The sequence below is a fragment of the Sus scrofa genome, chromosome X, assembly GCF_000003025.6.
Source record: "Sus scrofa isolate TJ Tabasco breed Duroc chromosome X, Sscrofa11.1, whole genome shotgun sequence".
In the NCBI taxonomy this organism is placed as follows: domain Eukaryota; kingdom Metazoa; phylum Chordata; class Mammalia; order Artiodactyla; family Suidae; genus Sus; species Sus scrofa.
Genome location: NC_010461.5, coordinates 83654073 through 83681794, shown reverse-complemented (window position 1 = coordinate 83681794; position 27722 = coordinate 83654073). Strand labels below are relative to the sequence as shown.

The 27722-nt window shown below is 42.3% G+C and overlaps 1 protein-coding gene across 1 annotated transcript; it reads left to right on the top strand.

Moving 5' to 3' along the window:
• Nucleotides 4665-7357, top strand: LOC100622504 (melanoma antigen preferentially expressed in tumors-like). The gene is made up of 3 exons (XM_003360396.3): nt 4665-4954; nt 5425-6027; nt 6847-7357. Exons 1-3 carry the CDS (start codon nt 4665-4667, stop codon nt 7355-7357), a joined length of 1404 nt encoding a protein of 467 aa, XP_003360444.1.

Here is a 27722-nt window from a genome sequence, read left to right as displayed (position 1 = left end):
ATCTGTTCAAACTTTCTGCTCATTTTTTATAGACATGTGAGTCCTTTGTCCCTCAATACTTCTGAATTTTATATATACTTGGGGGAGTATTCGTATGTCTATGGGGTATGTGGCAAATACTTTATCCCAGTTTGTCAGTTGCCTTTTGATTTATTTATAATGTATTTGCCATCCCTTTAAAGACATTTTTGTGTAGTCAGGTTGATCATTCTTTTCTTTCATTGCCTCTGGAAGTTTGAGCCACAGTTAGAAAGCCTTTCTCTACATCGAGGTGAAAGACGAGTTCTGCCATATTTTCTTTAAGTCTTTGTTACGGTTTCATTTTTCATGTTTAGATTCCTAACCCATCGCCAGTTTATTTCCGTGAACGGTGTGTGATATGGATCTACACTGATTTTCTTTCCTAATGTCTCAGTTGTTCCAGCATCATTTATTCAATGTTCAACTTTGCCCCAATGTTTTTACATGCCCTTTTATCATATATTAAAATTTCCACATATAATCGGTGTAATTCTGGGTTTTCTATTCTATACCACTGGGCTATTTGTCTGTTCATGTACCGGTACCATAATGCTGTAATTCAGAGCCTTTATTTATAGTGTGCTTTAATTTCTGGTATCACTACTCGCCACACACAGGTTTTCTTTTTCACTTATATCCTGGCTGTTCTTGCATGTGTTTTTAAAGATGTTAATTTTTTTATCCATTTGTCTGACTCCATAAAAATGTTTACTGAGATTTTTGATTTCGTTAAATTTATACATGAGTCTAGGGAGAATTGGCATGTTTTTAATTTTGAGTTACTCTTATCCAAGGACATTGAATGTCTTTCTACTTATGCACGTTTTCTTTTATGTCGTTCAGGAGTGTCTGAAAATTTTCCTTCTATAGATGCTCTCATTCCGTTCATTTCTCTGCATTTAATCTTTGTTGTAGCTATTGTAATATGGGACTTTCCTTACCAGTGTGTCCCCCAGGTGGGTGTGTGTGTGTGTGTGGGTGTGTGTGTGTGTGTGTGTGTGTGTGGACACAAACACTATTTGTTAACTCAATGCGTTTTATTATGCTTATAGTTGTACAACCATCCTCACAACCCAGTTTTACAGCATTTCCATCCCAGACCCCAAGCCCATCCCTCCCTTCCTCCTCACCCCTGCAGTCTGTCTCCTTTGGTAACCATGTTTTTTCAAAGTCTCTGAGTCAGTATCTGTTCTGCAAAGAAGTTCATTGTATGCTTTTTTTAAGATTCCACATATAAGTGATAGCATATGACATTTGTAGACACAAACACTATTGATTTTTGTATGTAAGTCTATATCCCACTATCTTGCTGATTTCTCTTATTGTTTTGCTGAATTTGTCATTGTTTCTACAGGGCTTTTCAGGTATACTGTACTATCATCTGCACATAGAGGTGGCTTTACTTCTTGTTACTCATTCTTATAAATCTAATTGATTTCTTTAGTCAACTGACTAATCCTTGTAGTTGAAGACTGAATAGGAATGATAAAGTGGGCATACTTTTCTTGTTCCTGACCTTAGTGGAAAACCCCTAGTAGTCTCCCACTGAAAAACTACTGGCATTAGGAATAAATTGTGTATCTTTTATCATGTTAAGAAAGCGTCTCTGGTCCCTCTTTTCTTGAGCTTTTTCTTTTTTAAACATGGATGGTGTTGAAGTTTCCCAAAGGTTTGCTTGGCATCTATGGTGATAGTCATATGATATTTGTCCTTAATTATATCACTATGGTGAGTGCTATCGATGGAATTCCTAGTATAGAACCAACCTTGTATTAATGGCATAAAAGCCGCTTGATCACAGTATGTTGGTTGCTAGATGTATTGTTGGATGTTTGCTAATATTCTGTTTAGTAGTTTGGTATCTACGTGTTAGCTATTAGCATCCTACTTGCTTCCCTAAAAGAAGTTAGGGAAGTTTTCTTCCTTTCTAATGTTCTTCCGTAACTCCTCAACCTTTGGTACTGTATAATATTTGATGGTTTACTAGAATTCGCCTGTAAAACTATCTGAGCAAGGTCCTTCTTGAGGGTAATTCCTTAATAACTTTCTTCATTTCTTCTATAAAAGTGAGCTAATTTAAGCTTTCTAACAGTAGATTCAGAATTTTGGGAATCTGTATTTCTCCAGGAGGTTACCTGTTTCATGTAGATGTTCAAGTTTACTTGCATAAAGGTTGGCAGAGTAATCTCTTACTGTTTCTGTTTCAATGATTAATTCTCCTTTGTCACTTATTATCTTATCTATCTGTGATTTGTCCTTTTCTTCCTTTATCAAGCAAGCTAGTGGCTTGTCTGTTTTGAAAACCAGGATTTTGCTTTGTTTTTCTATTTTATATCACATTCATTTCTGCTTTTATCTCTCCATTTATTTAGTTGTTTTGTTTTTGTGTAGGTTTTTGTTATTGTTTAGTTTTTGCCTTCTTTTTTTTTTTGGTCTTTTTTTAGGATCACACCGAGGCATATGGAGGTTCCCAGGCTAGGGGTCTAATCGGAGCTGTAGCCACCTGCCTACACCAGAGCCACAGCAACAAAGGATCCCAGCTGTGTCTGTGACCTGCACCACAGCTCATGGCAATGGATCCTTAGCCCACTGAGCGAGGCCAGGGATTGAACCCGCAACCTAATGGTTCCTAGTCAGATTTGTCAACCACTGAGCCATGATGGGAACTCCTGCTGTTGTTTAGTTTTTTTGAGGCCATCCTTTAATTCAGTTATCTTCATTCTTTCATTTTTACTCATGAAAGTGTTTAGTGCTGTGAATTTGTCTCTGATCACTGCTCTCCATGGATCCCATAGATACTGATACATAGTTTTGCATGGCCATTCTTTTAAAAGATTTCTTTATAACTTCAGTTTGTATCTCCTCTTTAAAACATGTTTTTGGGCTGCACTCAGGGCATATGGAAGTTCCTGGGCCGGGGATGGAACTGGTGCCACAGGAGCAACCCAAGCTGCTCCAGTGACAATGCTGGATCCTTAACCCATTGCACCATAAGAGAACTCCTAACTCAACATTTTAAAACAGAAGCCTTAACATTTTTTTCAGCTGGAAAGGCCTTTCCATTTTCAACTTTTGTTGCATTTGGATTAAAGAGGACTGTTTGTAATATTTCCACTTTGTAGAAATGAATGATGCCTCTGCGAGATAATTAGCATCCCAGTTTTGACAGGAACATACTCTCTATTCTCAATATCTATCTCTATATTATATTTTGTCTTACTCATCAGCTTTCTGTCAAATCATTTTGTTTAGATTGTCTGTATCCCACTTCTTTTTTTTAATGCCACTTGATCAGTCTTGTAAGTTTGGTGTGGTAAATCTCCTAATGTAACTGTTCCTTGCTATTTCCTTTACCTAAGTCTCCTTGCTTTTTTGCTATATAAACGTGTTATTTGGTACATAAATATTCCTAAGATTTGTATCTTCGTTCTGAGTTTTGGCTTTTATCATTAAGACATATATTTGGTCATGTTTACTATATATCATCCTGAAACACCCGTTTTCTTCACACTTTACTGTCTAGTCCATGCATTTCCCCCCAGTATTAGATACCACTCACCTACTGCATTATGATAAAAAGTTTGTTCTATTTTCTTCTACTCCTCACACTTCTCTCATTTTTAGTTGCGCAATTTCTATTGTTTGACAACACAAAACTTTTGTTCATTAGTCTTCTCATCTTCCTCCACCTTGCTTTTGGTATCATAGGTAAAATATTCACCATTAGATTTTTTTTAGTGATGTTTTCCCTGGCATCACAATCTCTTTATTTATTTTGTTTGTTTTGTTGATGGAGGGAGAAGTCGTGAGTGTTCTGATTTGGTGGTTCTCTTATGTCTTACAAGATCCTTATTTTCCCCCTTTTGTTTCTTTTCCCCATCATTATCCAGTTGCCGGCAGATGCTTCTCTCTTCCGCTTTGCTTTATTCTTCCCTAAAAGATGTATCTTTGAAGGACAGCACTTCTAAATCCTCCCTTGTCCCTTCCAAAGCTCAGATTTTGGAGTCCCTTCCCTCTAGTCTGATCTCTCACATTCTAGGACATCTTTTTGGTCTTTTTAGAATTACTCTGTGCTGAGATATTCTGCTGTAGCTTTCAATCAACTTTAAGGCCTTCACTGTTTTCCTTCTTCTATAGCTCTTGCAGTTTTCCTTGGTCTGTCTTTTTGCTTGCCAGAAAGCCTTGCAATGGGAGTGTGACAAATCTTGTGCTGGGATTTGATGCTGTCTCTCTTTTGCTCACAATTATTTTGAGCTATTGGCAGTCTCCATTTTAAAGTAATGATGAGGCTGTGACTTTTGTGCAGATCTACATTTCCCTTATTGGTTTGTATCCTTTTGAGAGAAATTTTGGGAAGATGGAAGCTAGGTGGTTAATATTGTCTTATGCTAACTTACCTCTGATATTTAATGGCATTTTATCTTATGTAAATGTGTGTGTGCGTATACATGTGTATTAACTACACATGCAAGTCTATTTTCATTCTCTTCCCATGGTAGAGGTCACTTGAGGTGGCCATACAATCCACCGTATACATTTTCAATCCATATTTTGTCCATAGCTCTCCTTGGAAGCAAATAAGAGACCATAGATGGCTTCTCAGAATTTCTAAATATCCTTCCCTCTGAAGCAGGTTTATGAAGATGGATCGACACACCACAGCCACACTCCTGGAAACTGCTGCAAAGAGTCTGCTGAGCAATGAGCTTGCAGCTATCCACGCCCTGGGCGAAATCCCAAGAGACCTCTTTGTTCCATTGTTCAATGCTGCCTTCTTGGGTGGGCATAAGAAGATACTAAAGGCAATTGTGGGGGTTTGGCCTTTTCGCTGTCTCCATATTGGGCGACTGAATGCACAAGAGAAATACTATGACAACTTGGAAGCCATGGTCGATGGTCTGCAGATCCTTCCTGCCCAGAAGTCCTCTTCTCGGTAAGACTGTGAACACTGGAGACATAGTGAGTGCTCAGGAGGGTACAGTATGCTGAAGCCTGGGACAGGGGAATACCTAACATCTCTACAAAAGTAGCCAGTGGTGAGTGGTGCAGCTCTCTGCAGAGCTATATTGGTCCAACACTTGTGGTCACCTTTGGGATTTCAGTGTCTTAAAGAGTTGTGTATAGGCTAGAGGTGGTTAAGGACACAATGGATGGATATTCCCCATGAGATGATTACACAGGAGGAGGACACGGGCATTCAGACAGGGAAAGACCAGAGTTGAAGGAGGTATGGGGAGAAAATTGAAAGATGCGAATTTGTGTGGAAAGCATGTCTTGGTGAATGGTTATGAAGTGAAAACTAGGGGTTAAAGTGTTCTGTCCCTGAATTCCCATCATTGACTTTGCTGGGCAATATTGAAATCAGTACCCCATCATGTGTTATGTCTCCTCCTTTCCTTACAGGGGGCCAAAACTGAGGATCCTGGATTTAAGGCATGACCCGGACTGTGAGACAACGTGCTCTGAGATCAGGACCACATTCCCTTTCTGTTTTCAGTCATGCATTTACTCTCAGGACTCTATCCTTAAAACCGAAGAAGCTAAGCATAGGGTCAGGTGCCTTGGGATTGGTAATTCAGAGTCTCAGCCTCAGTCAGCTCAGGAACCCATGGAATTGCTAGTGGACATATCCCTCAATAGCGTCATGAGAACACAGCGGTTCCACTCCTTTCTTTGTAGAAAAGTTCAGCAGAGCTGTGGGTCCTTGCACCTCTGCTGCAGAGATTTGCAAATCAATAAAATGTCTGCCCTTAGAAGAATCCTACAGTTTCTGGATTTGGGGTGCATTGATCACCTAGAAGTGAATCAGGCTTATTTGAGTGAAGTCATCACACTTTTGGCTCAGATGATCCACCTAAACAGCCTTAGTCTATCCAATGTTCCCTTTAAAACTTATAGGAGAAGAAACTTCAGATCTTTCCTCATCTGGCTTAGGAGGCTGGACAACCTCCAGGAGCTCAGCTTGTCTTTCTTCTGCCTTACAGATCAGCTGCACAAACTGCTCAGGTGAGGGGGTGGGGAGGATTGGGGTTCTCATTGCTAAGACCGAGGATTCCATGCTTGGGTATTCCTAAGCTCCTTGTAACCTCTTTCTCTTTCTCCCTCTGCATGGACACTGCTGGGAGTTTGAAAGTAGCCCAGGGAGAGAGATTCCTTATGGTGAGGAGAAGACAAGGTTAGGAAAGGAAGCTGTGCTGACTCATTCATTCCTTGATTCAGTAACCATGGGCAGACACTCTAAGAAGTCTATACACCTATTGGTGGAAAAGACTCAGTCCTTCTCCTATTGGATGTTACAGCTCTCTAGAGAGGAAGGGGAGGCATTCAGATGGAGAACCATTAAGCTGTAGCATGAAGGCACAGGCCCACACCCGGGCCAGAATAAGTTAACACCGCCAGATTGTTTTGCTCCTGTGTTTTCTCCATGGCACAGACCCTGATTGGAGAGCTTGTCCTCTGGGAGCCAGTCAAAGGAAACCCTCCTATGGCTGCTTTCCCAGGCCCATCCTCGCCAAGAAGTGAACCAGATCCAACACTCTTTATGTCCTATCTACCAAGTGCATACAATGTTTTCACTTAATCTTTTGCGCAACCCTATAGATTCATTACTGTTGTACACATTTTCAAGATTACAAGCCTGCATCTCAGAGTGGAAAAGTCACTTTCTCAGGGCCACAAATCTATAAAGTCTGATCCCAGTCCACAACTGTTAACTACTGTTGCAAAATCTGGACACAGCTGTTTATTTTAGAGCCTTAGGAACCTATGATTCAGGACCCATTGCCCTCATTTTTCTGAAATAACCTTTCTTTTTTCTCTCAATAGAGTCCTGCCAGGACAGTTGGATACATTGTATCTATCTTTCTGTGGCCTTTCTCTTAGAGATTTCACGGTTCTGTCCCAGAGCTCTCAGGCCACCCACCTGAGGGTATTGAATCTCAGTAACAACCAGATCCCAGAAGTTTCCGAGCCCTTTCAGATTCTGCTGGAGAAGGTCTCAGGCACCTTGCAACACTTGGAGATCAATAATTGTGTGATAACTGATTCTATTCTCTCTGCTGTCCTCCCAGCCCTGAGCCATTGTTCCCACCTCCGTGTCCTTAGCTTTGCCTTCAACCCCATTACAATGTCTGTGCTCCAGAGCCTTCTGCAGCACTTGACAACCCTGACGAACCTGAAGCATGTGATTTACCCTGTTCCTGTCCATTGCTATGACGAATGGAATTTTCAAGACAGTTTGGACCGACAGAAACTTGCTGAGGTTCAGGCCCAATTGAAGGTGATGCTGCAGGTGGTCCATCGGGATGACATGAACTGGACCACTTGTTCTGAGTGATTTCCACAGGAAAAGGAGTTGTTTCCACACAGACGTGTGGCCAGTAAAGCATCCCTTGCTTTGCCTGAAGCCCTTGTTTGTAGATACACATTTTTCAAGCTGGACTGTTCTGGGAAACCAAGGTTAGGAATATTGGATATGTAACCGACCTCTCCAAAAGAGGAACGTTAAAAATTGAAGAGAGGAACTTGAAAGGTCTTCTTGCTCTCTTGCCCACTGTCTTCTACATCTTCTAGTTACTAACTACAGTGCTCAAGTTACTAACCACATTAAGCTAACCGAGTTGTGGTACATCATTTCCTTGTCCTCAGCCTTTGGTCCATTGATGGGCACTTGACACAAGTCACATCAATCGAAACTCTCCCTAGATGTGGTAACAGTTGAAACCAATAATTTTACTGACTAGTGATCTGAAAACTGCTTGTATTTCTTTGGGCCTCAGGTTGCTTATGAGAAACTATATTCAAGTAATAGGCAACAAGCAGACTGTGCCCACTACCTACTGGTGTCTTCACCAGCGTGTTACTGCCTGATTTCAGTAACAGGCCCCTGGCTCAGTTATTCCTTATGCCACAGATGTTCACCAAGTATCTGTTGTGATTTAGGTACTGTTCTATTTTCTAAGAAAGAGTCCTTGCTCTCATGTTCCCATGATTTATCAGTTTCTCCACTCTTTCTCAGAGCATTTGGGAAATTATTTATCCCCCCATAAACCAGGCTTTTTTCTGCATTTTGCCTGACATAGTTTGCTCATACCCTATTTGCCTCTTTATGTTGTTAGACACCTGTGCAGCCCTGGGTTCATGGCTTAAATGTTACCTCCTCAGATGGGTTTTCTGTTATGTCTAGGTTTATTCTGCTCTTGCTCTCTTTTAATGTACCATAGGCATCTCCTCCATAGTACACAGTATTCCATTATGTATTCGTTCCGTCTGCCCTTCCACACTCACCTGACCTTTCACTGTTGCGTATGCTCCATTCTAACCATATGCGGCTCCCAAGCTCTAGAAATTTGACTACTCTCAAATGCGATGCACCCTAAGTGTTAAATGCACACTGTGTATCCAAGGGTTAGTAAGAGAGAGCTAACTGATAATTTACCTGTATTATTCGCATATTACAATGATAACATGCTGTATAACAAAGACGGTAAAGATAAAGGAATGTAAATTTAGTTGTGTTATATCATTACATGTTGAAATGATGACGTTGTATGTCAAAGGCTTTGTAAGAAACATGTTAAAATAATTATCTGTTTATATGTTCACATGTCAAAGTGATAAAGCATTTTATTTCAAAGACTTATTGAGAAAACATAATGCAAACTTAATGCATAGATTATTCCTATTGTTTACATGTTGAAATGGTAACAGAAAATGTCAATGATTTGGTAACCAAAAAAAAAAAGAATAATAATTAGTAGTTTGTATGTAGTGTTTCCTTGTTGAGATGAATACAGATTGCATTTCATTTTTTATTTTTTTATTAAAGTATAGTTCATTTACAATGTTGTGCCAGTTTCTTCTGTACAGCAGACTGACCCCGTCATACATATATATACACATCCTTCTTAAGAGAAAGAGCATAAAAGTAATTAATGACAATTATATGATTAATATGTTGGTATGATAAATCCATTTCAAAGACTCAGTAGGAAATTTTTTTAAATTATTATTTTTATTGCTTACATGCAAAATGATACACTGAATTTCAGAGACTTAGAGAAACAGTTTCAAAATTAGTAATTGAAAATTATAATTTGTTTTTATTTCCACTTGCTGCTCAGTTCTGACTTAAAAGACAGGTATGTTAAAATATCTAAGTAATGAGGCGTGTATAACACACTGCACTTAAATTCATCAAAGAAAATAAAAATGCAACCGGGCCACCACCATTACCCTGCCTCCCAAACCCGACAAAGACACTACAAAAAAGGAACATGACAGGTCAATATCTGTGATGAATGTAAATGCAGAAATCCTGAATGAAATATTAGCAAAACAAATCCAAAAATAAAAAGGATCATACACCATGATCAAGTTAGATCTGTTCCAGGGTCATAAGGATGGTTCGGTATTTGCAAATCAATCAGTGTGATACGCCACTTTAACAAAACGAAAGATAAAAATCACATGATTGTCTCTAGAAGCAGGAAAAGCATTTGACACAATTCAACATCCATTCATGATGACAGCTCATTAAAGTGTGTCTGGAGGGAACATGTCTCAGCCTAATTAAGGCATTTATGACAAACTCACAACCGAAATCATACTCACCTTTTTAAACTCTTACTTTTGGTTTTCCTTTTGTTTTCTGTTTGTTTGTTTGTTTTGATGTGACTTATACTGTACTTTATTGGACAAGAGGACTCCAGACCATAGACTCCATGCAGGCAGGGGCTGTTTCTGTTTAGGTTGTGTATAATTATGTGTTTTTACTTTCTCTATTTTCTAATGTTTTGACATCTGGACATCCTTGCTGTCACTGGAGAGACTGCCCCTGTGAAGGCTAGCTATTCCTAGATAGCAGACTCTTGATTTTGAGCCTGCTTTTCTTATGCAGACAATCTGTACAGAGCTCTACCCCTCATCACCTTGTGTCTGGGTTCTCACAGGGCTTTTACACTCTGGGCCTTTATCCCTTTGCCCTAATCATCTCAACTGCAGGTACCAAAAGACTAGAGAAACCCACCCCCCTTCCTAAGTGGCCACCGAAAATACTCAAACTAGCTCATCTTGAACCTGTTCAATCTGTCTTGCCTTGCCTTGCCTTTCCCTTAGAAACCACAATAAAGAGGAAATTCTAGAGCACTAAGCAAAGGGATAATTAGGAACATGACTGGTGTGGTATTGACAACATGAATGGCATGATTAGAAATTCCTTTTGCAAGACTGGTGGTTCCCAATACTTTGCTGTCTGCAGATTGGAAGAATGACCTAAATGACTTGTCAGCGAGGGAATCATTAAAAATGATTTTTCAGAATAACAAGACATTCAAAGAATTTATGGCTATTTCTACAACAGAGCCCTCGATTGCTCTGTTAGGGTCACAAACACAGACCAGCACAAGTCTAGCAACTCATTTCTTTTGCTGCAGGAGACCAAAGCCTTAGAACTCATTTTCAAAAAGTATTCATCTATCTCTCTTTCTCTTTATCTCTCTATCATCTATCTATCTATCTATCTATCTATCTATCTATCTATCTTCCAGTTTTATGGAAATATAATTGACATATAGCAGTGTATTAGATGACGGTGTATAGCATAATGATGTGAATTACGTACATCGTGAAATGGTTACCAAAATAAATTTAGTGACTATCCCTACCTTATATAGATACAATGATGAAGAAATAGGAAAAAAAAGTTTGCCTTGCGATGAGAACTCTCATGATTTACATCCTCAACAACTACCATATAATTCATATAGCAGAGGTAAGTATTTTATCATGTTGTGCATTACATCCCTAGCACTTACTTAACCTATAACTGGAAGTTTATACCTTTTGACTACCTTCTAACCCAGTATCCCTCCCTCCATTTCCTGTTTCTGGTAACCACAAACTTTTTTTTTTTTTGCCTTTTTAAAAAACGATTTTTATTTTTTCCATGGTAGTTGGTTTACAGTGTTCTGTCAACCTCTACGGACAGCAATGTGATCCAGTCACATTATATATATATATATATATATATATATATATATATATATATATATATCTATCACATTCTTTTTCTCACATCATCCTCCATCATGTCCCATCATAAGTGACTAGTGATAGGTCCTTGTGCTATAGAGCAGGATCTGGTTGCTTATCCACTCCAAAAGCAATAGTTTGCATTTATTAACCCCGGACTCTCAATACTATATTCCACTCCTTCCCCCTCCCCCTTGGCGACCACAAGTCTGTACTCCAAGTCCATGAGTTTCTTTTGTGTGGAAAGGTTCATTTGTGCCATATATTAGATTCCAGATATAAGTGGTATCATATGGTATTTGTCTGTCTCTCTCTGACTTGCTTCACTTAGTATGGGGAGTCTCTAGTTCCATCCATGTTGCTGCAAATGGCATTATTTTGTTCTTTTATATGGCTGAGTAGTATTCTGCTGTGTAAATATACCACCTCTTCTTAATCCATTCATCTGTTGATGGACATTTAGGTTGTTCCCGTGTCTTGGCTATTGGGAATAGAGCTGCGATGAACATAGGGGTGCATGTATCTTTTTCAAGGAAAATTTTGTCCAGATACAGGCCCAAGAGTGGGACTTCTGGATCATATGATAGTTCTATATTTAGTTTTCTGAGGTGCCTCCATACTGTTTCGCGTAGTACTTTTACCAATTTACACTCCCACCAACAGTGTAAGAGGGTACCCTTTTCTCCACACCCTCTCCAGCATTTATTTGTGGACTTGCTAATGATGGCCATTCTGACAGGTGTGAGGTGGTATCTCATAGTAGTTTTGATTTGCATTTCTCTAATAATTAGTGATGTTGAGGGTTTTTTCATGTGCCTGTTGGCCATCTGTATATCTTCTTTGGTGGTAGCCATAAATCTGATCTCTTTTTCTATGAGTTAGTTTGTTTCCATGTTTGCTTTTGAAATGTAAGTGACCTACAACAGTATATGAAGCCCTGGTACACAACCCAGTGGCTCGATATTTCTATACCTTTCAAAATGATCACCATGATAATAGGTCTACAGGTCACTTTTTACCATACAAAGACAGGACACGGTTATTGATGATATTTCCCACTCCTGTGCCTCATTTATTTTGGGACTGGAAGTTTGTACCTCTTAATCTCCCTCACCTAGTCCTTTCCTCCCCCTACCCCCCTGCACGACGCTGGCAATCAGTCACCTGTTAGTTCTCTGTAGCTAAGAACTCATCGCGAAGCATACTTCATTAGGAAACTGGAGCTACTACATTACTTCTCACTGAAGCAATCAAGTAGAGTAAGAGTCTCAAGGATAAGGAAGCTTCAGTGTAAAGAGTGCCACTTGCATGAAAAAAGCAGCATAAAGCTGGGAAGAGCATCATGCTCACCGAATCGAGGAGAAAGAGCCACATAAGCTACACGATCGTAATTTCACTTGAGCCCATTAGTGGGCCAAAGTCCCTATAGGACAACCAAATAGACTGAATTCCAAGGAGGGTCAGGTCTCTCCAGGGAAAGACTGGCTGCATGGACTTCTGGAACAACACAGGAAGAAGGAGCCCTAACCACCTGTGCAAGTGGGGTAGAAGGAATTAACTCACAAGTTCAATGAGTTGTAAAGGTCAAGTGTGGGCTCATTGACAGTAGGAAATCTCTGAGCGTTCCGGACACAAAGGGAGTTCACACTCACTTGCATGCACTTATCCATGGACCTCTACTAGGTGCCCACAAGAAAGACTGGGAACAGGGGAGGAGAACAGAGAGAACCCTCATGAGTGATGTGCACTGGCTGGAGGGGACATCATTGCTGCAGAAAAGCCATGAATCCTCACCCCCGCCCATACCCTTCTCTCAAATGAACCAAAAGCTTTAAGCAAAGTTTATCACCAATAGGTCACACACAGGCAAACAGGCATGCTATGGGAAGGTAGAAGGAAAGAACCCTTACCATTTCTTAAGGAGAAGGAAAGTGTCTAGGGCTCATCACCCTTTACCAATAACATCAGAGATCTCCCACCACTGAGGAGGTGAAGGCAGGAAACTCTCTCCTGCACAAAATCAATCACTAGTACAAGGCTGAGTTTGGCTGCTGCATGGAGGAAGACAGGAATGATGAAAAGACCCATTCCCAGGAACCTGGGTGCATAAGGCTGCTTAAGACTGAGCTGGGAAGAGATGTCTGCAAGGTGGCAGAGTAGGAGATCCCAGCCTCCTTCTCCCTACAAAAGCAGCCATTAGACAGCTCCCATGAAACAAAATAACTCTGAGAGGACACAGGAGTCTGCTTAAGAAGCTGCAGCAACCTCGTGGAGCAGAAAACCTAGGAAGAACCACCCCAAAAGGGTAGGAAGAACAGTATCATTTTGCTAGCAACATCACGCCCTCCCCTCCGCACCCCCACCCCCGCCCCTGCCCCCAGATCAATACTGCTCAGCCTGAAAGGGTTCTCCCTGGACAGAGAGTTTCGCAGGAAAAAGAAGAGAAAGGTGAGGGACCAGCTTCCTCAGCTGTTCAGGCCACTGCAGAATGGACCTGCTTCAGTTTCACCCTCACCCAGATGGCTTGGGAGACAGGATCCACCCAGGGACAAGAAGAGCAGGGTCTACCAGTATCAGCCACAAAGCAGGAGCCACCATGGTCCCCAGTGTCCTGCTCTTCAGAGGACCCCAGCAGCCTTTGGCACTGAGGACTTTAATAGCCCCCTAGGGCCCTGTGGATCTCCCATATCTTTCACCACTGAAGACTGCCCAGTCGTAGTTGTTGCTCATAACAAAATATCAATCATACTTCTAGACCCTAACAACAAACTATCCACAATGGAAATTAAGGAGCAGTCCTGTTTGCAGTGGCATTAAGAAAAAGAAAACACAAAACACTTAGGAATAAATGTCAAAAGTGGAAGATCTGTACTTTGAAAACTGCAAAGCGTTGATGAAAGAAACTGGGGAAGATGCAAGTAAATGCAAGTACCTCTATGCTCTTAGATTGGAAGAATCACATTGTTTAACTATTTGTTCCACCCAAAGCAATCTACAGAGTCAATGCACTCTGTATCAACATTCCAAAGCCATTTTTCACAGAAATCAAAATATGCTAGTGTTCATATGGAATCACAGGACCCCAAATCACTTAAGGCATCTTGAGCAAGAAGAACAAAACTGGAATCATCAAAATTTCTGATTAAAAATTCTATTACAAAGCCATAGTATTCAAAATATTATGCCCCTGGCACAAAAACAGACACATAGGCCAGGGGGATAGAATTGACAGCCCAGCAATAAACTCATGCATACACGGTCAGTGAATTTTCAAGAAAGGCACCCAGAATACATAGTCGGGAAAGGATGGTCTCTTCAATAAATAGTGTTGGGAAAACTGGGTATCTCCAGAAGAAAAAAAGGAACCAGATCCTTCTCTTTGACACCATACATAAAAGTCAACTTAAAATGGATTAAAGACTTAAGCACAAGCCCTCAAACCACACAATTCCTCAAAGAAAGCATATAGGAAGGGTTCCTCAACGGTGGTCTTAGCATTGATTGTTTTGCATTTGACGGCAAAGTACAACGAGCAAAAGCAAAAAGAAACATGTGCGACTACATCGAACTAAATTTGTTTTCAGCGCAGCAAAGGAAACAACAAAAGGAATGGTCATCTGCAGAATGGGAGAAAACATTTGCGAACCACTTAAGTGATACGGGGTTAATATCCAAAAGATATAAAAAGAACTCATTCAACTCAACAGCAAAAAACCCAAAACCAAAATAACCCCCAAACCCCAAACCCAGATAATCCAAGTTAAAAATGCAGGCATCAGGGGAGCAAAGGGACATGAACAGACAGACATTCTTTCAAAGAAGACATACAAATGCCCTACAGATGCATTGAAAGAGCTCACGTTGTCAGAAAAGTGCACATCGAAACCTCAAAAAGATTTCTCCTTATATCTGTTAGAATGACTTCCAAGAAAATGACTCGAGATATAAATGTTTTTGAGGGCATAGTGAAAAGGGATCACGTGTGTGCTCTTGTTGGGGATGTAAACTGCTAAGGCCATTGTGGAAAACAGCATGGAAGTTCCTCGAAAAATTAAAAAGTAGATTACCATACAATCCAGATTCAGTACTTCCACTTCAGGGTATACATACACAAGTAGCAAAACACTCCCCTACTCATTGTAGCATTACTCACGGTAGCCAAGATATGGAAACAAATTAAGGGTTCATTGACGGGAGGAATGGATAAAGAAAATGGGGTACATACGAGTATTATACTGCCTTTAAAAGGAAGAAGAGTCTGTGATTAGAGACAACATGGAGGAGCCTAGAGGGCTCTGTGCTAAATGAAATAAACCAGACCCGTAAATACAAATACCACACAACATCATTTATATGTGGAATCTAAAACAAGTCAGAGAAAATCCAACTCCTAGAAGCAGGGAGTAGAATGGTGTTTACCAAGGGCTTGGCGGTGGAAAGATTAAGAGATGGTGGTCATAGGACTCACAGTGAAAAATTCTCCTGTACAGCATGAAGACCATAGTGATTAACACTCTATAGGCTTTTGAAATGTGCTAAGAGAGTGGATCTTAAGTCTCCTGCCACGAAAAGAAAGGTAAACACGGAGGTGGTAAACATGTTAATGAGCTTGATTATAGTAAACATTCACCATTTCACACCATATACATATGTGAAAACATAGTAATTCTTCTACCCTCTTGATGAATTCCCCTGAGTATCATAACCTAATGATTAACGCCCTGTGACACTTCAAATGAGTTAATTTTTTTCTGAAGTAAGTACAGCCACTCTTGCTTCTTTCTCTTAGTTAGCATTCTCGAGTCTTTTTTTTTTTTTTTTTTCCATCCCTTCATTTTCAGCCTATGTGTCCTTTAGGCTAAAATGCGTTTTTGTAGACACTAAGTATCTATTTCTTGACTCCTTGTCAATCGTTTTCACCACTCTATGTCTGTTAATGGGGATATAACCCATCAAATATAAAATTACTATCTTTAAAGTCATTGCCGATGAGTAACAAAATGGGCTATTTCCATTTTGTCAATTGTCTTCTATCAGTTTGCAGCTCCTTAGTTCTGTTCTTCCTCTTGCTGTCTTCCTTTGTGTTTTGACGGGGTATTTTTCTTAGTGCTATGCTTTGATTACTTTCCTTTTCTCTTCCTACACTATATTTCTGCTTTGTGGATACCACAATGCTTATATAAAACACCTTATGGTTATATCCGTCTGTGTTCAGCTGGTAACAACTTAACTTTGATCATATACTACGCTTTAACATTTTTTCTTCTCCCCTGGATTTTTACCGTGTTGAAGTCCCAGTTTATGTCTTTTTACCTAGTGTGCATTAACAAATTTTTACAACTGTACTTGTATTTCATACCTTTGTCTTTTCATTTTTATACTAAAGTCAAGTGTTTTACCCACCACCGCTAGAGTGTTGGAGTGTTCTGAATTTAACTAGAGGCTTCCTTTTACCTGTGAGTTGTATGCTTTCCTATGCTTTCACATTGTTAACTAGTGTTTTTTTTTTTTTTTTTTTGGTTAGTATTTCTTGTAAGGCAAGCCTAGTGGTGAATAACTCCCTCAGCTTTTGTTTGTCTGGGCATGTCATTATCTACCTTTCATTTCTGAACGATGGCTTTTTCTGAATAGAGTATTCTTGGTTGTCAGGCTTTTTTTTTTTTTTTTTTTTTTTTCTTTCTCTCTTTGACTAGATCATCCCACATGCTCCTGGTCTGCAGGGGCTCTTTGCAGCAGTCTCCTGCTGGCCTTATGCTGTGCCCTTGTTTGTGACAAGCGGCTTTTGTCTCACTGATTTCAAAATTCCCTCCTTCGACTTTGGATATTTTTATCACAGTGGGTCCCTGTATAACCTTCTGTGAGATGATACTGTTGGGGGACTTTTGAGCTTCATGAGCTCGGATGTCCATGACGCTCCCAGCATTTGGAAGCTTTCCAGCCATTATTTCTAGGAACAGGATTTCTTCTTTCTCACTATCTCTTCTCCTCCTGTGTCTCCTCTCATGCATTAAAAAAAAAAAATCCCATAGGCATATCCTTTCTTTTTCATTCTTTTTTCCCCTCTCTTCTGATTACCTAACTTCAAATGACCTGTTTTTGAGTTCATTGATTTTTTTTTTCCTTTTGCTTGATGGAGTCTGGTGTTGTAGCTCTGTATTACATTTCTTTCTTTCTTTCTTTCTTTCTTTCTTTTTTTTTTTTTTTTTTTTTTTGTCTTTTTGCTATTTCTTGGGCCACTCCAGTGGCATATGGAGGTTCCCAGGCTAGGGGTCGAAGCGGAGCTGCAGCCACCAGCCTACGCCAGAGCCACAGCAACGCTGGATCCGAGCCGCATCTGCAAACTACACCACAGCTCACGGCAACGCCAGATCGTTAACCCACTGAGCAAGGGCAGGGATCGAACCCGCAACCTCACGGTCCCTGGTCGGATTCGTTAACCACTGCGCCACGACGGGAACTCCCTGTATTATATTTCTAATGTCATCCCTTGCAGTCTTCAGTTCCAGAATTTCGTTTTGGTTCTCTGTTTATGATTTATATCTCCTTGTTGACTTTTTCACTTTGTTCAGGTATTGATTTCCTGATTTCGTGGAGTTGTCTATGTATGTTGACTTGCAGCTGCCTGGGCATCCTTCAAACAATTATTTGAATTCCTTATCAGGCAATTCATGGACCTCCATTTCTATGGGATTGGTTACTGGGAAATTCTCTTGTGTCACTGGTTGGGCTGCCTAGATTTTTCCTATTCCTGTAAATCTCATGTTGGTGTCTTTGCATTTGAAGAAGAAATCTCCTCCAACAGTCTTTCCTGGCCTTCTTCATGAGAGAAGCACCTGCACCAGTCAGCCAAGCTAGGGATGCTGAGGGGTCTCTGAAGCCTTTTCCGTGGCTTCACCTGTTCCACTCCTGCTCCCCCTTGTGAAGGAACTGTTAGGATGATGTATGCCTTCCTCGACTGCACAGAGCTAACACACGTGGACAGCTCCCTGGTTATTTTCTCTAGGGTGACACCCTGAAGTATTTAAGGTATGTGCCTTCTCTCAATCTAGCAGAGTGTGTGTGGTGCTGGTTCTCCTTATGCTCTTGTGCATGGTCCATAGAGGCTTGAGTGTACCGTCTGCAGGGGCATCAGTGGAATGCCAGTTCTGAGGGGGAGGAGCACATGGAGTGCTGGGGGTGCTCCTGGGCGAATTGGTGCTTCTGCAGGTGATGGGTCCTATGAGGTTTCTGAAGTACAGTCCGTGAAGCAGTTTAGTAGAAACGCAGCCCTTTGTTGAGTTTGGTGCCCTGTCTGCGGTGAGGCCTGGCCCCATTTCCCTGCCCCTTGCTGTCTCAGTTTATTCAGCATGCTCCTCACCTCTGTGCTCTCAGTTTGGGCAAGAAGGAAGTGGGATACTTAGGCAGCATCTAACACCACTTGGTAATTCGGGGGCTCACCACACCCTCACAATCCCCCATGGGGGGAATTGCTGACTCAGGGTGTCTCTCTAGGCATTACTCTGTGTAACCCTGGGGGAAGACTCATATCAGTAAAGTGAAAATGTTCTTACCCTCTTCAATGTGTCTGGTTTGGGATTTTTTTTTTCTTTTTCTTTCTTTCTTTCTTTCTTTTTTTTTTTTTTTAACTGCAGCAGGGTGCTGCAACTTCACTACTGGACAATGCGACTCCCACAAAGACACTCTCATCCATGGTCCATTGACAAAATAAATGTTAATTTGAGGAGGTGAGCAACATCACGGAGGTCCCAGAATGTGGGCAATTGCAGATCTCAGTTCTGCTGAAGGTAATGTTCTTGTAAAACACGCAGATCAAGGGCAACCCTACTGTCCTTGGACCCTGCAGGCACCAAGCTGACTCTACCCTCCCAGGCACATGAGACTGTGGGTTCCCAAGGCTGCAGGTCATGGGGATGCTGCCATCCTGTGGGCAGTAGTTCCCTGACCGGCTCAGCCCTACTTGTGCTGTCATCACCCTGGGCTCTTTTTTTTTTTGGTCGTCTTTTCTAGGGCCACACCAGCGGCATATGGAGGTTCCCAGGCTAGGGGTCTAGTCAGAGCTGTAGCCGCCCACCTATGCCAGAGCCACAGCCACGCAGGATCCGAGCCACATCTGCGACCCATACCACAGCTCAGGGCAACACCGGATCCTTAACCCACTGAGCAAGGCCAGGGATCGAACCTGCAACCTCATGGTTCCTAGTCAGATTCGTCAACCACCGAGCCATGAGCCATGATGGGAACTCCACCCTGGGCTCTTAAACCCAAAGAGCATGTGGTCTCTTGAGCCCTGTTGCCTCAGGGACCATGCGGTGGATCCAGTCCCTCAAGTCACTAGAGCACCATGGACTCCTACATCTTGCCTGTCATGTGGATCCTTCTCTCAGGTGACCCCTACTAGCTGCCAGGACGTGGAAGACTGAGCCCTTGACTGTGATCCACTGCCTAGGGTCATGGGGTGCTAGGGCCTGGTACCCCTCCCCTCCGTCCCCCCCACATAGATGGCAAGTTCAGCCCCCTCTGTTACGTGAAGGTTGTGGGCTACTTAACTCTGGCCATTCATGTATAGGCACCACACGTGGCACACAAGGCCCTCTGAGTCGTGCCGAGCACTGTAGCTTCTTCCAGAAGGCTGTTGGTCACGTGGATCCTATGGCCACAGGTCGTGGTCACGTGAGACCCAGCCCTCTCAGTTCCCTGAAAGTGGAGGGCTTCTGAGCTCTGTGGTTCAGGTGGTCATGTGACGCCCTTTGGTCGTGAGGAGAGCCTGCCCTTAAAGCGTGGGCACGGTCTACTGAAGGGCTCGGCTTGGCCTTCAAAGGAGTCAGGCCTATAGGTGCAGAAGACCTTTACACGGGCTGTGGGTGCCCTGGCTCAGGGGGAACTTTGATGAGACTCTTGCTCAGATCCCAGCCGTTCCATCCACTTTTGTATCCTGCCGCGGTGGGCGGTACTCAGGTGGGAGGGTTGCCCGCCGGTTCTAGAAGTTCACTCCCAAGAAGGGGGCTTTTCCCGGCGCCAGGGTGACCTCAGACCACAGCCTGACCACAGAGCAGAGGCCCGAGAGAGGGTTGGCCAGAGGTAGGGGGAGCGCTTCTGAATGTGGCCTAACTCTTGTACTCCTGGCAGAGAGAACTTGTGAGTGTGCAACCTGAATCTGGGCTCACGGGAGCTGTTGTTGGTAGAGTGAAGTGGGGGACGAGAAGGTCCTGCCTGGGAGCGCGGGGTGGTGGTAGGGCAGATGGGGTTTATGGACTTGTGTGTCCTCTCTCAGCAGCAGGGCCCTGGAGGCCAGGTGGGACCCCTGCCCCGCCCCCGGTGAAAGCTCATCACCCTGCCTGGTTCCCTGTCCTCAGAGTGATGGCATCGTCGGCTCTCCTCTAACGTATTGTCATCAAGGGCACCAGAGACCTCCCCGATGCCAGCGTGTATAGACGATTCCAACTCTGTGCTTAACTTGTGCCACTTACTTGATTCTGCAGAGTCCCTTTATTCCCTAGATACCTTTCCCCTGCAGACATTCCAGAGATGTGCTCAGGGAAGATACCGAGCAGAGTGAGAGGGAGATGGAAAGGGGAGGAGGAGGAGAATGTGGGAAGGAGAATGAGAGAGAGAGAATATGAGGGACAGCATCTTCAGGAACTAAATAGTTCAGTAACAGCGTCAAGGTGGCCCTGACGTGAAGATTCAGACCTTATTTCTTATACTTAATTTGAAGTTCAGTAGTTTTACAAAAATACCTCTGGGAGTGGAGTCACAATCCTTTGGTGCTTAGGTTCTCTGAAAGGTTTAAATAAGTAATCCGGGCAGACACTAGTGGTTTCTGCTCTCCCCCCTGATTTTCTAACCCTCCCTGCTTAGATTCTTTCTTGAAAACTCCCCCCTTTCCTTCACTTGGAAAATACTAGTGACGCGACCTAAAAAAATCTTCGGTGCGATCCCAGGTGCTCCTCATAGTTGGTACATCATGAAACCGGTGTTGAATGGGTTAAGCTGAGCAGATAGCAACATTATGTTTACATTGATAGGGGACTGAAACACATGGCTCAAGAATATTGTCGCTTGTGATAGTTCATATTACATGCCACTTAAATAATCCACTTTATTTTTCTCTCATGTCAGCACTTCCAAGCTGGTTCTGCCAGACACAAGGCCCCCAAATCAGCAACAACAAAAATGGACTCGCCTTTAGAGAAGCGTGGGACACACAGGACTGAAGGTAAATGGAGTTCCTCATGCTAGGAGGTTTCTTAGATAAGATGCCAACATGCAATCATAAGCCTAAGGGGAGGGATAGCTTTCCCAGCTCTTGCGGGAATGAAACAGTGTTGCACAGAGCATCTGAGGAAGGAGCATTCCTCAGAAAACTGTCTGGGGAAACCTGTCCAAACGAAATCTTCCAGCACTTTCAAACCTCGCGCCTTTGTTTACTGAGAACAAGGGAATTTTTGTTTCTAATAATCACCATCTGTTCTTCTTCTCATGAAGAAATGGCTTATTGCTCTTGAATTCATTTTATCTTATCTCACTGGCCAGTCTCTCTCCTGCTTAAACCCTTTCACTTCTTCATTCTTCAGAAAGCATGTGTCTGATAGCGTGGCAGCAAAAATAAGCGCATCAGTGCAAATTGTGAAGAAGTCTTGTCTACTATAGAGCAAATATAGCGCCCCCCTCGGGAAAGCAAGATACACCTTACCTATCAGGATCAGCAGGCACAGTGCCTCTCATTGAAATAGTCCCAATACACAGGTTTCCAAAACAGTTTTGTTATTATTATTTAACCATTAAAGCTGCTGTGTTTTGAGTCCCTATCATGAGTCAAGGACTGTGGTGACCTCGTCGTGTAAGTCAACTCACGTAACCCTCAGAAAAACCCTGAGAGGGTGTTACTTCAGTTTACCGATAGAAATACACGAGTCAGGAGAGGCTGGGCTGGGCTGTGGTAATAGACAATCCCCAAGGCTCGGGGGCGGATACCTACCTCCCACTACATGTCTGTGGCAATTGCACAGCTGTCACGGGGTGACAGATGTCGGAGAGCTGATCTGTTCTTATTGAAACGTCTCAGGGATACGAACTGACAGAGCGGCCACCATCTAGAAAGTTGTCAATCCCTGTGCCTGAGGGAAGGAGGTTAAGGGAGCTGGAGGCGGGGCATTGGAGAGGTGTCAAGCCAACAACTATACGTTCTGGCCCAGAAATAACACGTATCACTCAAAGCCATTAGCCAGAACTAGTCACATCTATCGCCCCGCCCAAACTGAGGGGGTAAATCAGGAAGTGCAGTACTGCCAGGCGCCCCGGGACAGGGGAGAAACGGAAACACTTGACAAGCAACACCACTGACTCCTGCTTGATGCAGCTCAGGCTCTGAGAGATTGAATCCTTGCATAAATCATCTGGGCAGTAAGGGACAGAGCCAGGATTTGAATCCAGACAGGCATGTTTTCAAAGTCGATGGTCTTTCTATACTCTTTCCTATATTGTATGCTATTCACTTAAATCAAATACATATATACTGGTGATGCCTGAACAACACGGGGATTGGGTGGGGTGGGGGAGGCTCCAAGCCCCTGCACACTTGAAAAATTCACATAGAACATTTGGCTCCCCCCAAATGTAATATAACTACTGTTGACCAGAAGCCTTATCAATAACGTGAACAGTGAAAAAAAGCACCTATTTGGGGTGTTACATGTGTTATAGAGTGTATTTTCGCATTGAAGTCGGTCAAAGAAAAGACAACTGTATGAAGAGAAAATACACGTACGGTACCGTACTCTGTTTACGGATACTGAAAGTTTGCACCATCTGTTTACGAGAATAATCATTCTGTCAGTACCTACATCCACACTGTATTATATGATCCAAAACACTGTAGATGTTTTACATATTACTAACACTAGACACCAAAAGTTAAAAGATGATGTGAAAGTGAAGTTCATATTCATTTACAGGTATAAGGATTCGTGCACTGATAATGAAGAAGCAGCAATATGGTTGCTTTATGGTTGTCTAGTGTGATGGATACCACTGCTTCATGGTAGCCTAGCCAATACACGAAGGAAAGAATCATTACCAAACTTTTATGGCATGCAGTATCACAGTCACACTCATGATACGCCATGGGAAACAGATATATATTAAAAAAACAAAAACAAAAACAAAAACACATACCTGTGCCGATGATGGGCTGATACAGAGTTTCTCTAATTACTAGAGATAGATAGACACAGAGGGAGAGAGAGCATGAGGCATACTCTAAATTTATGTAATTCTTTGAAAGCAAAGTTATAAAAACAGTATGAAAACTAATATATAATTAATTTTAGATAAAATATCATTTACCTTATCCCTAGGTGAGGATAGACTGTCCATTTCAATCCAAGTCTTGTACACGAAGTTCGAGGGTCACCTGTATTTACAATAGAGATCCTATTACTTCAATGTTCTTGTTCCCTCTGCCTTAATCATCTGATGTGCCAAAAGTGGACCTGAAGAGACATGGTGGCATTGGCTAAAGACATGAGCACGGCAAAACTGCAGCTCTCGTCCAAATAGATGAATGGATTGGACATTTGAGTGTCCGTTATTTTCAAGGATAAAAATGACAAAATAAAACCTGATGGTAGATGAAAAGCTTGCTCACTGATCATTAATGTACAAAGAGTAATCTCATGTCTTTCTGCTATTGTCAAAGAAAGATAATAAAAATAAGAGCAGACATTAATGAAACTGATAACAGAGATGACAGAGTTCAACAACTAAAAATGCTAGCTGCAAGCACTTTAAAGAGATAAGACAATAAGGAACCCTCTCCCCAGGAGGACCAAGAAAATCAGAGATAAGGCAAAGATAAGCCACTTTGGAATGAAAAAAGCTGTCAAACCTGCAGTTTCAACAAAGCGTCAAATGACACAATAGTGCTAGGAAAAAGCTATGCTGATATATTGGAAATTTAGAGTCAACAGACAGATCTCAGAGAAAACCACAAGTTTCCATGCTGAAGAAGTGAAAAATCTTAGTATTACTCAAGGTATTCTTGACAGAGAATACATGGGAAGGCAAAATTATTAGCCGATCTCAGTTCACAAATGCAAAAACTAAAGATAAATTAATAGCAACTGAAATCCTGCCATGGCTCCAAGAGGAAACTCAGTAGGACAGAGTTGGGTATAATCCCAGGCATGCAAAGTTGGTTTAGTTTTAGGACACCTGTGATGCAATTGAGCCCATCAGGGGAATAAGGAAAGGAGGAAAGGACGATAATCACAAAGTATTCAGTAAAAAAAAGAAAAAGAAAAAAAAAGGCCTACAAAAAAAAAGTTAAACAACCAATCAGCAGTAAACGATGACAACAACAGTCATTCTCAGGAATCGATAAAGCAGAAGAAGTCTCTTTAAACTAACAACAACCATTACATCAAACAGCATACTAATAGTGAAACATTAAACACATTCCGGAGTTCCTGTCGTGGCACAGTGGTTAACGAATCCAACTAGGAACCACGAGATTGTGGGTTCGATCCCTGGCCTCGCTCAGTGGGTTAAGGCTCTGGCGTTGCCATGAGCTGTGGTGTAGGTCGTAGACGTGGCTCGGATCTGGTGTTGCTATGGCTGTGGCATAGGCCGGCAGCTACAGCTCCCATTAGACCCCTAGCTTGGGAACCTCCATATGCCGAGGGTGCAGCCCTAAAAAGCAAAACAAAAAACAAAACAACAAAAAAACCACCTTCCATTTAAAATCAGAAAAGAGACAAAGATGACTTCCCCAACCGCTTTTCTGTTTCATACTACCTCTGTAGGCAGAACAGTAAGCCAGAATACATATGTGTATCTATCTATATATATGTGAATTCATGAGTGTATACAGAAAATACAGCTGTCAACATCATATAGTCATCTTCATATAAATTCAAGAGAGGCGGCAGAAAATTAAAGTTGATGCTTGAGGTTCATAAGTTTGTTGAGTGTTAGACTAATATAGACAAAATAATTGTAACAAATAGAAAGTACCATTTCCATTCTGAAACACTCATAAGCTTTCCTGTTGTTTAGAGGCTAAGAAGCTAAAACCATGAAAGGAAACATGTGTGTGTGTGTGTGTGTGTGTGTGTGTGTGTGTGTGTACACACAATTACCAGAACCCTTTACAGCTAGGGTTCTAAATGAAATCTCGAGTTTATCAGGCCTATACACCATCCTGAGACTTGGAGATGTATGTAACTGAATGATGTGGAAACCATGTACGGCTCAGTGACGTGGTCAACTGTGGATGATGGGAGGGGCCTCTGGTTCTTATGGAGCCCTAAGAGCAGCTCTAGAATGCATACATGTCAGGTAGCATGCAGGAAGCAATGGTGTTTCAGCTGTCACAGCCCCATAGCATGAATGGGCGCCCCTGGCTGTGCAGCACCCAAGCCCACTTTTCTGGCCCTCACAGTGTTTTCCTAAGCTGTGCCACACAGTTTATTAAGAATGTCTTACTTTTCGTAAAGTAGCTGGAACAAATTCTGGCATAAACAAGTGGGGATTTTGATGAGTGGAATACCTGACAGCAAAATTGGTTGCAAGCAAAGGGAAGGCCCCAGAAGGAAGTGGGCATCTAGGAAAAGTTATCGGGCCCAAGAGGCTCTGAAGACAGTAAGGATCCAGGTGAGTAGAGGATGGAACATTGGTGTTCCATGGCACGCCATGGTGAGAGAGTTGCAAGAGTTACTGCCTGTGGTCCCTTGCATTGAGATGCGTTTGAAGTCAGTGTGTTGCTGGACCAGGCAGCTGCTGTTATGGACTCAGAGGACACTCCTTTCCCCACAGCACTGAGAAACATATTAGTGCAGCGGGCATCTTTGTCTTTGAAGTGTTCTGAAGTGGCTGACTGTGTAGGCCACGGATGAGATGGGAGGTCCTGCCATTGACATGGTCACCTCATTGCAGTGGGGGTGATGGGATCCTGGAGTTGCAGGCCCAGTAGGAGCAGTTAAGCTCCTGCCTCAAGGTAAGTAATGTTGACCTCAGTAAGCAGCAAGGATGAAAGGGTAGTCACACATTGGTTTAATCTAGAGCAATATTGATCTGGGTGGCCAGTTGATCAAAAGATCCCTAGGTTCTGGAAATACCTGACCATCCTCTAAAGTTGCATTCATCCATGTAAAACTAAATAAAATATAAATATTTCCTAATAATAAAGTACAAGAACACAAGAAGAAATAAATAAAACTCTAGTAGAACGGGTAATGTGAGCTATCTGGAGGGTGAATGATAATCCCTTACTCCATTCCCTCACTTGACCCAGAACACTGTGAATGAGTGGGCTACAGAGGAAGGGCACACCCTGCAATGAAGTCCCAAGTAACTACAGTAAATCTTCTTCCCAGGCTTAGCCAAAGGGTCTGTCAGCCACTTACCACAGTTACTGTGCACTGGCTTTAAGGGCACTTGCTCTAAGCCAGAGCTCAACAGACTTTTCCTGGAAAGGGACAGATCACAAATCTTTGAGGCTCTGCAGGCCTTTCAGCTTCCTCTGGAGCTATGCAAAGCCGCCATTGTAGAGCAAAAGCTGGCCCAGACACAGTACGGCTGTCTTCCAATAAAACTGTAAGCATGGCTAGGGATGTATGAATTCCAGATAATTCTCACAAGTTAGGAAATATGATTCCCCTTTGGATGTTTTTTAACCATTCAGATATGTAGAGATCATTCTTAGCTTGTAGGTTGTACAGAAACAGGGGGTTTGGGGCTGCCATATGCACACTGAGGTATAAGGGATGATTGGCCAGCCAGGGCCTGCTGTATAGCACAGGCAACTCCACCCAAGATTCTGTGATAATCTATGTGGGAAAAGAATCTGAAATGTGCTGTAGGTGTGAAACTGAATCACGTGGTTGTACACGAAACTATTACAACATTGGAAATCAACGGATACTTCAATAAAACCGTTAAAATGAAAGGAAAAAAGAAACAGGCTGCAGGCCAGGTAAGGCTTATGGACCATAGCTTGCCAGTCCCTGCTCTAAGCTCATGGAATCACTAGGTTCCCAGAACAGCCCTGACTGGAAGTTCAGAAAAATGAGGGGGTAGGCGTTCTTAAGGTCTTCTAGCAAGCATACCCTGAAAGCTGATGCCTTATAACACGGTGGTTTTCAACCTTGGTTGCACCCTGCGATCACACAAAGGGTTTTAAAAATGTAACTACCTGAGCCTGACCCCAGTCTGTTTTAATCGTCATGGGCGTGGCCTGGAGCTAGTGATGCTTCTCAGTCTCCCCAGGTGGCTGGCGTGTGTAAACCAAGTTGAGAACTGCCTGAACAATTTAAATGATGAGAGTGCAGCTGTTTTACAGTATTTCATGTAAACATCTCATACTTGTGGTTTTGGAATAATCCTGTTGGAATAATGAATGCATATAAATTCCAATAATAATAAATATGTAGCAATGCTGGGAAGTTTGAAATAAGAATTCCTGTGTAAGAAGTGGAGAATAGTCTCCTGAGAGATAGAAAGGGAAGGCAGGCAGGAAGGATGGCAGGAAAGCAGGCAGGCAGGAAGGAAGGAGGGAAATGGGGAATCTCAGAGGTAAGGCAGAGGTCACCAGTGGTAGGGTCAGGGTGGAAGTCAAACCACTGGCGAGCCCAGAGCCAGGTATGGATTAAAGTCAAGCTCCCAGGAGCCCT

Excerpts from the sequence above, each read along its gene's own strand:
- LOC100622504 (XM_003360396.3), top strand. The coding sequence starts at position 4,665 with ATGGATCGACACACCACAGCCACACTCCTGGAAACTGCTGCAAAGAGT. Across the intron at positions 4,955-5,424 it reads GCCCAGAAGTCCTCTTCTCG|GGGGCCAAAACTGAGGATCC; the intron begins GTAAGACTGTGA and ends CTTTCCTTACAG. Across the intron at positions 6,028-6,846 it reads CAGCTGCACAAACTGCTCAG|AGTCCTGCCAGGACAGTTGG; the intron begins GTGAGGGGGTGG and ends TTCTCTCAATAG.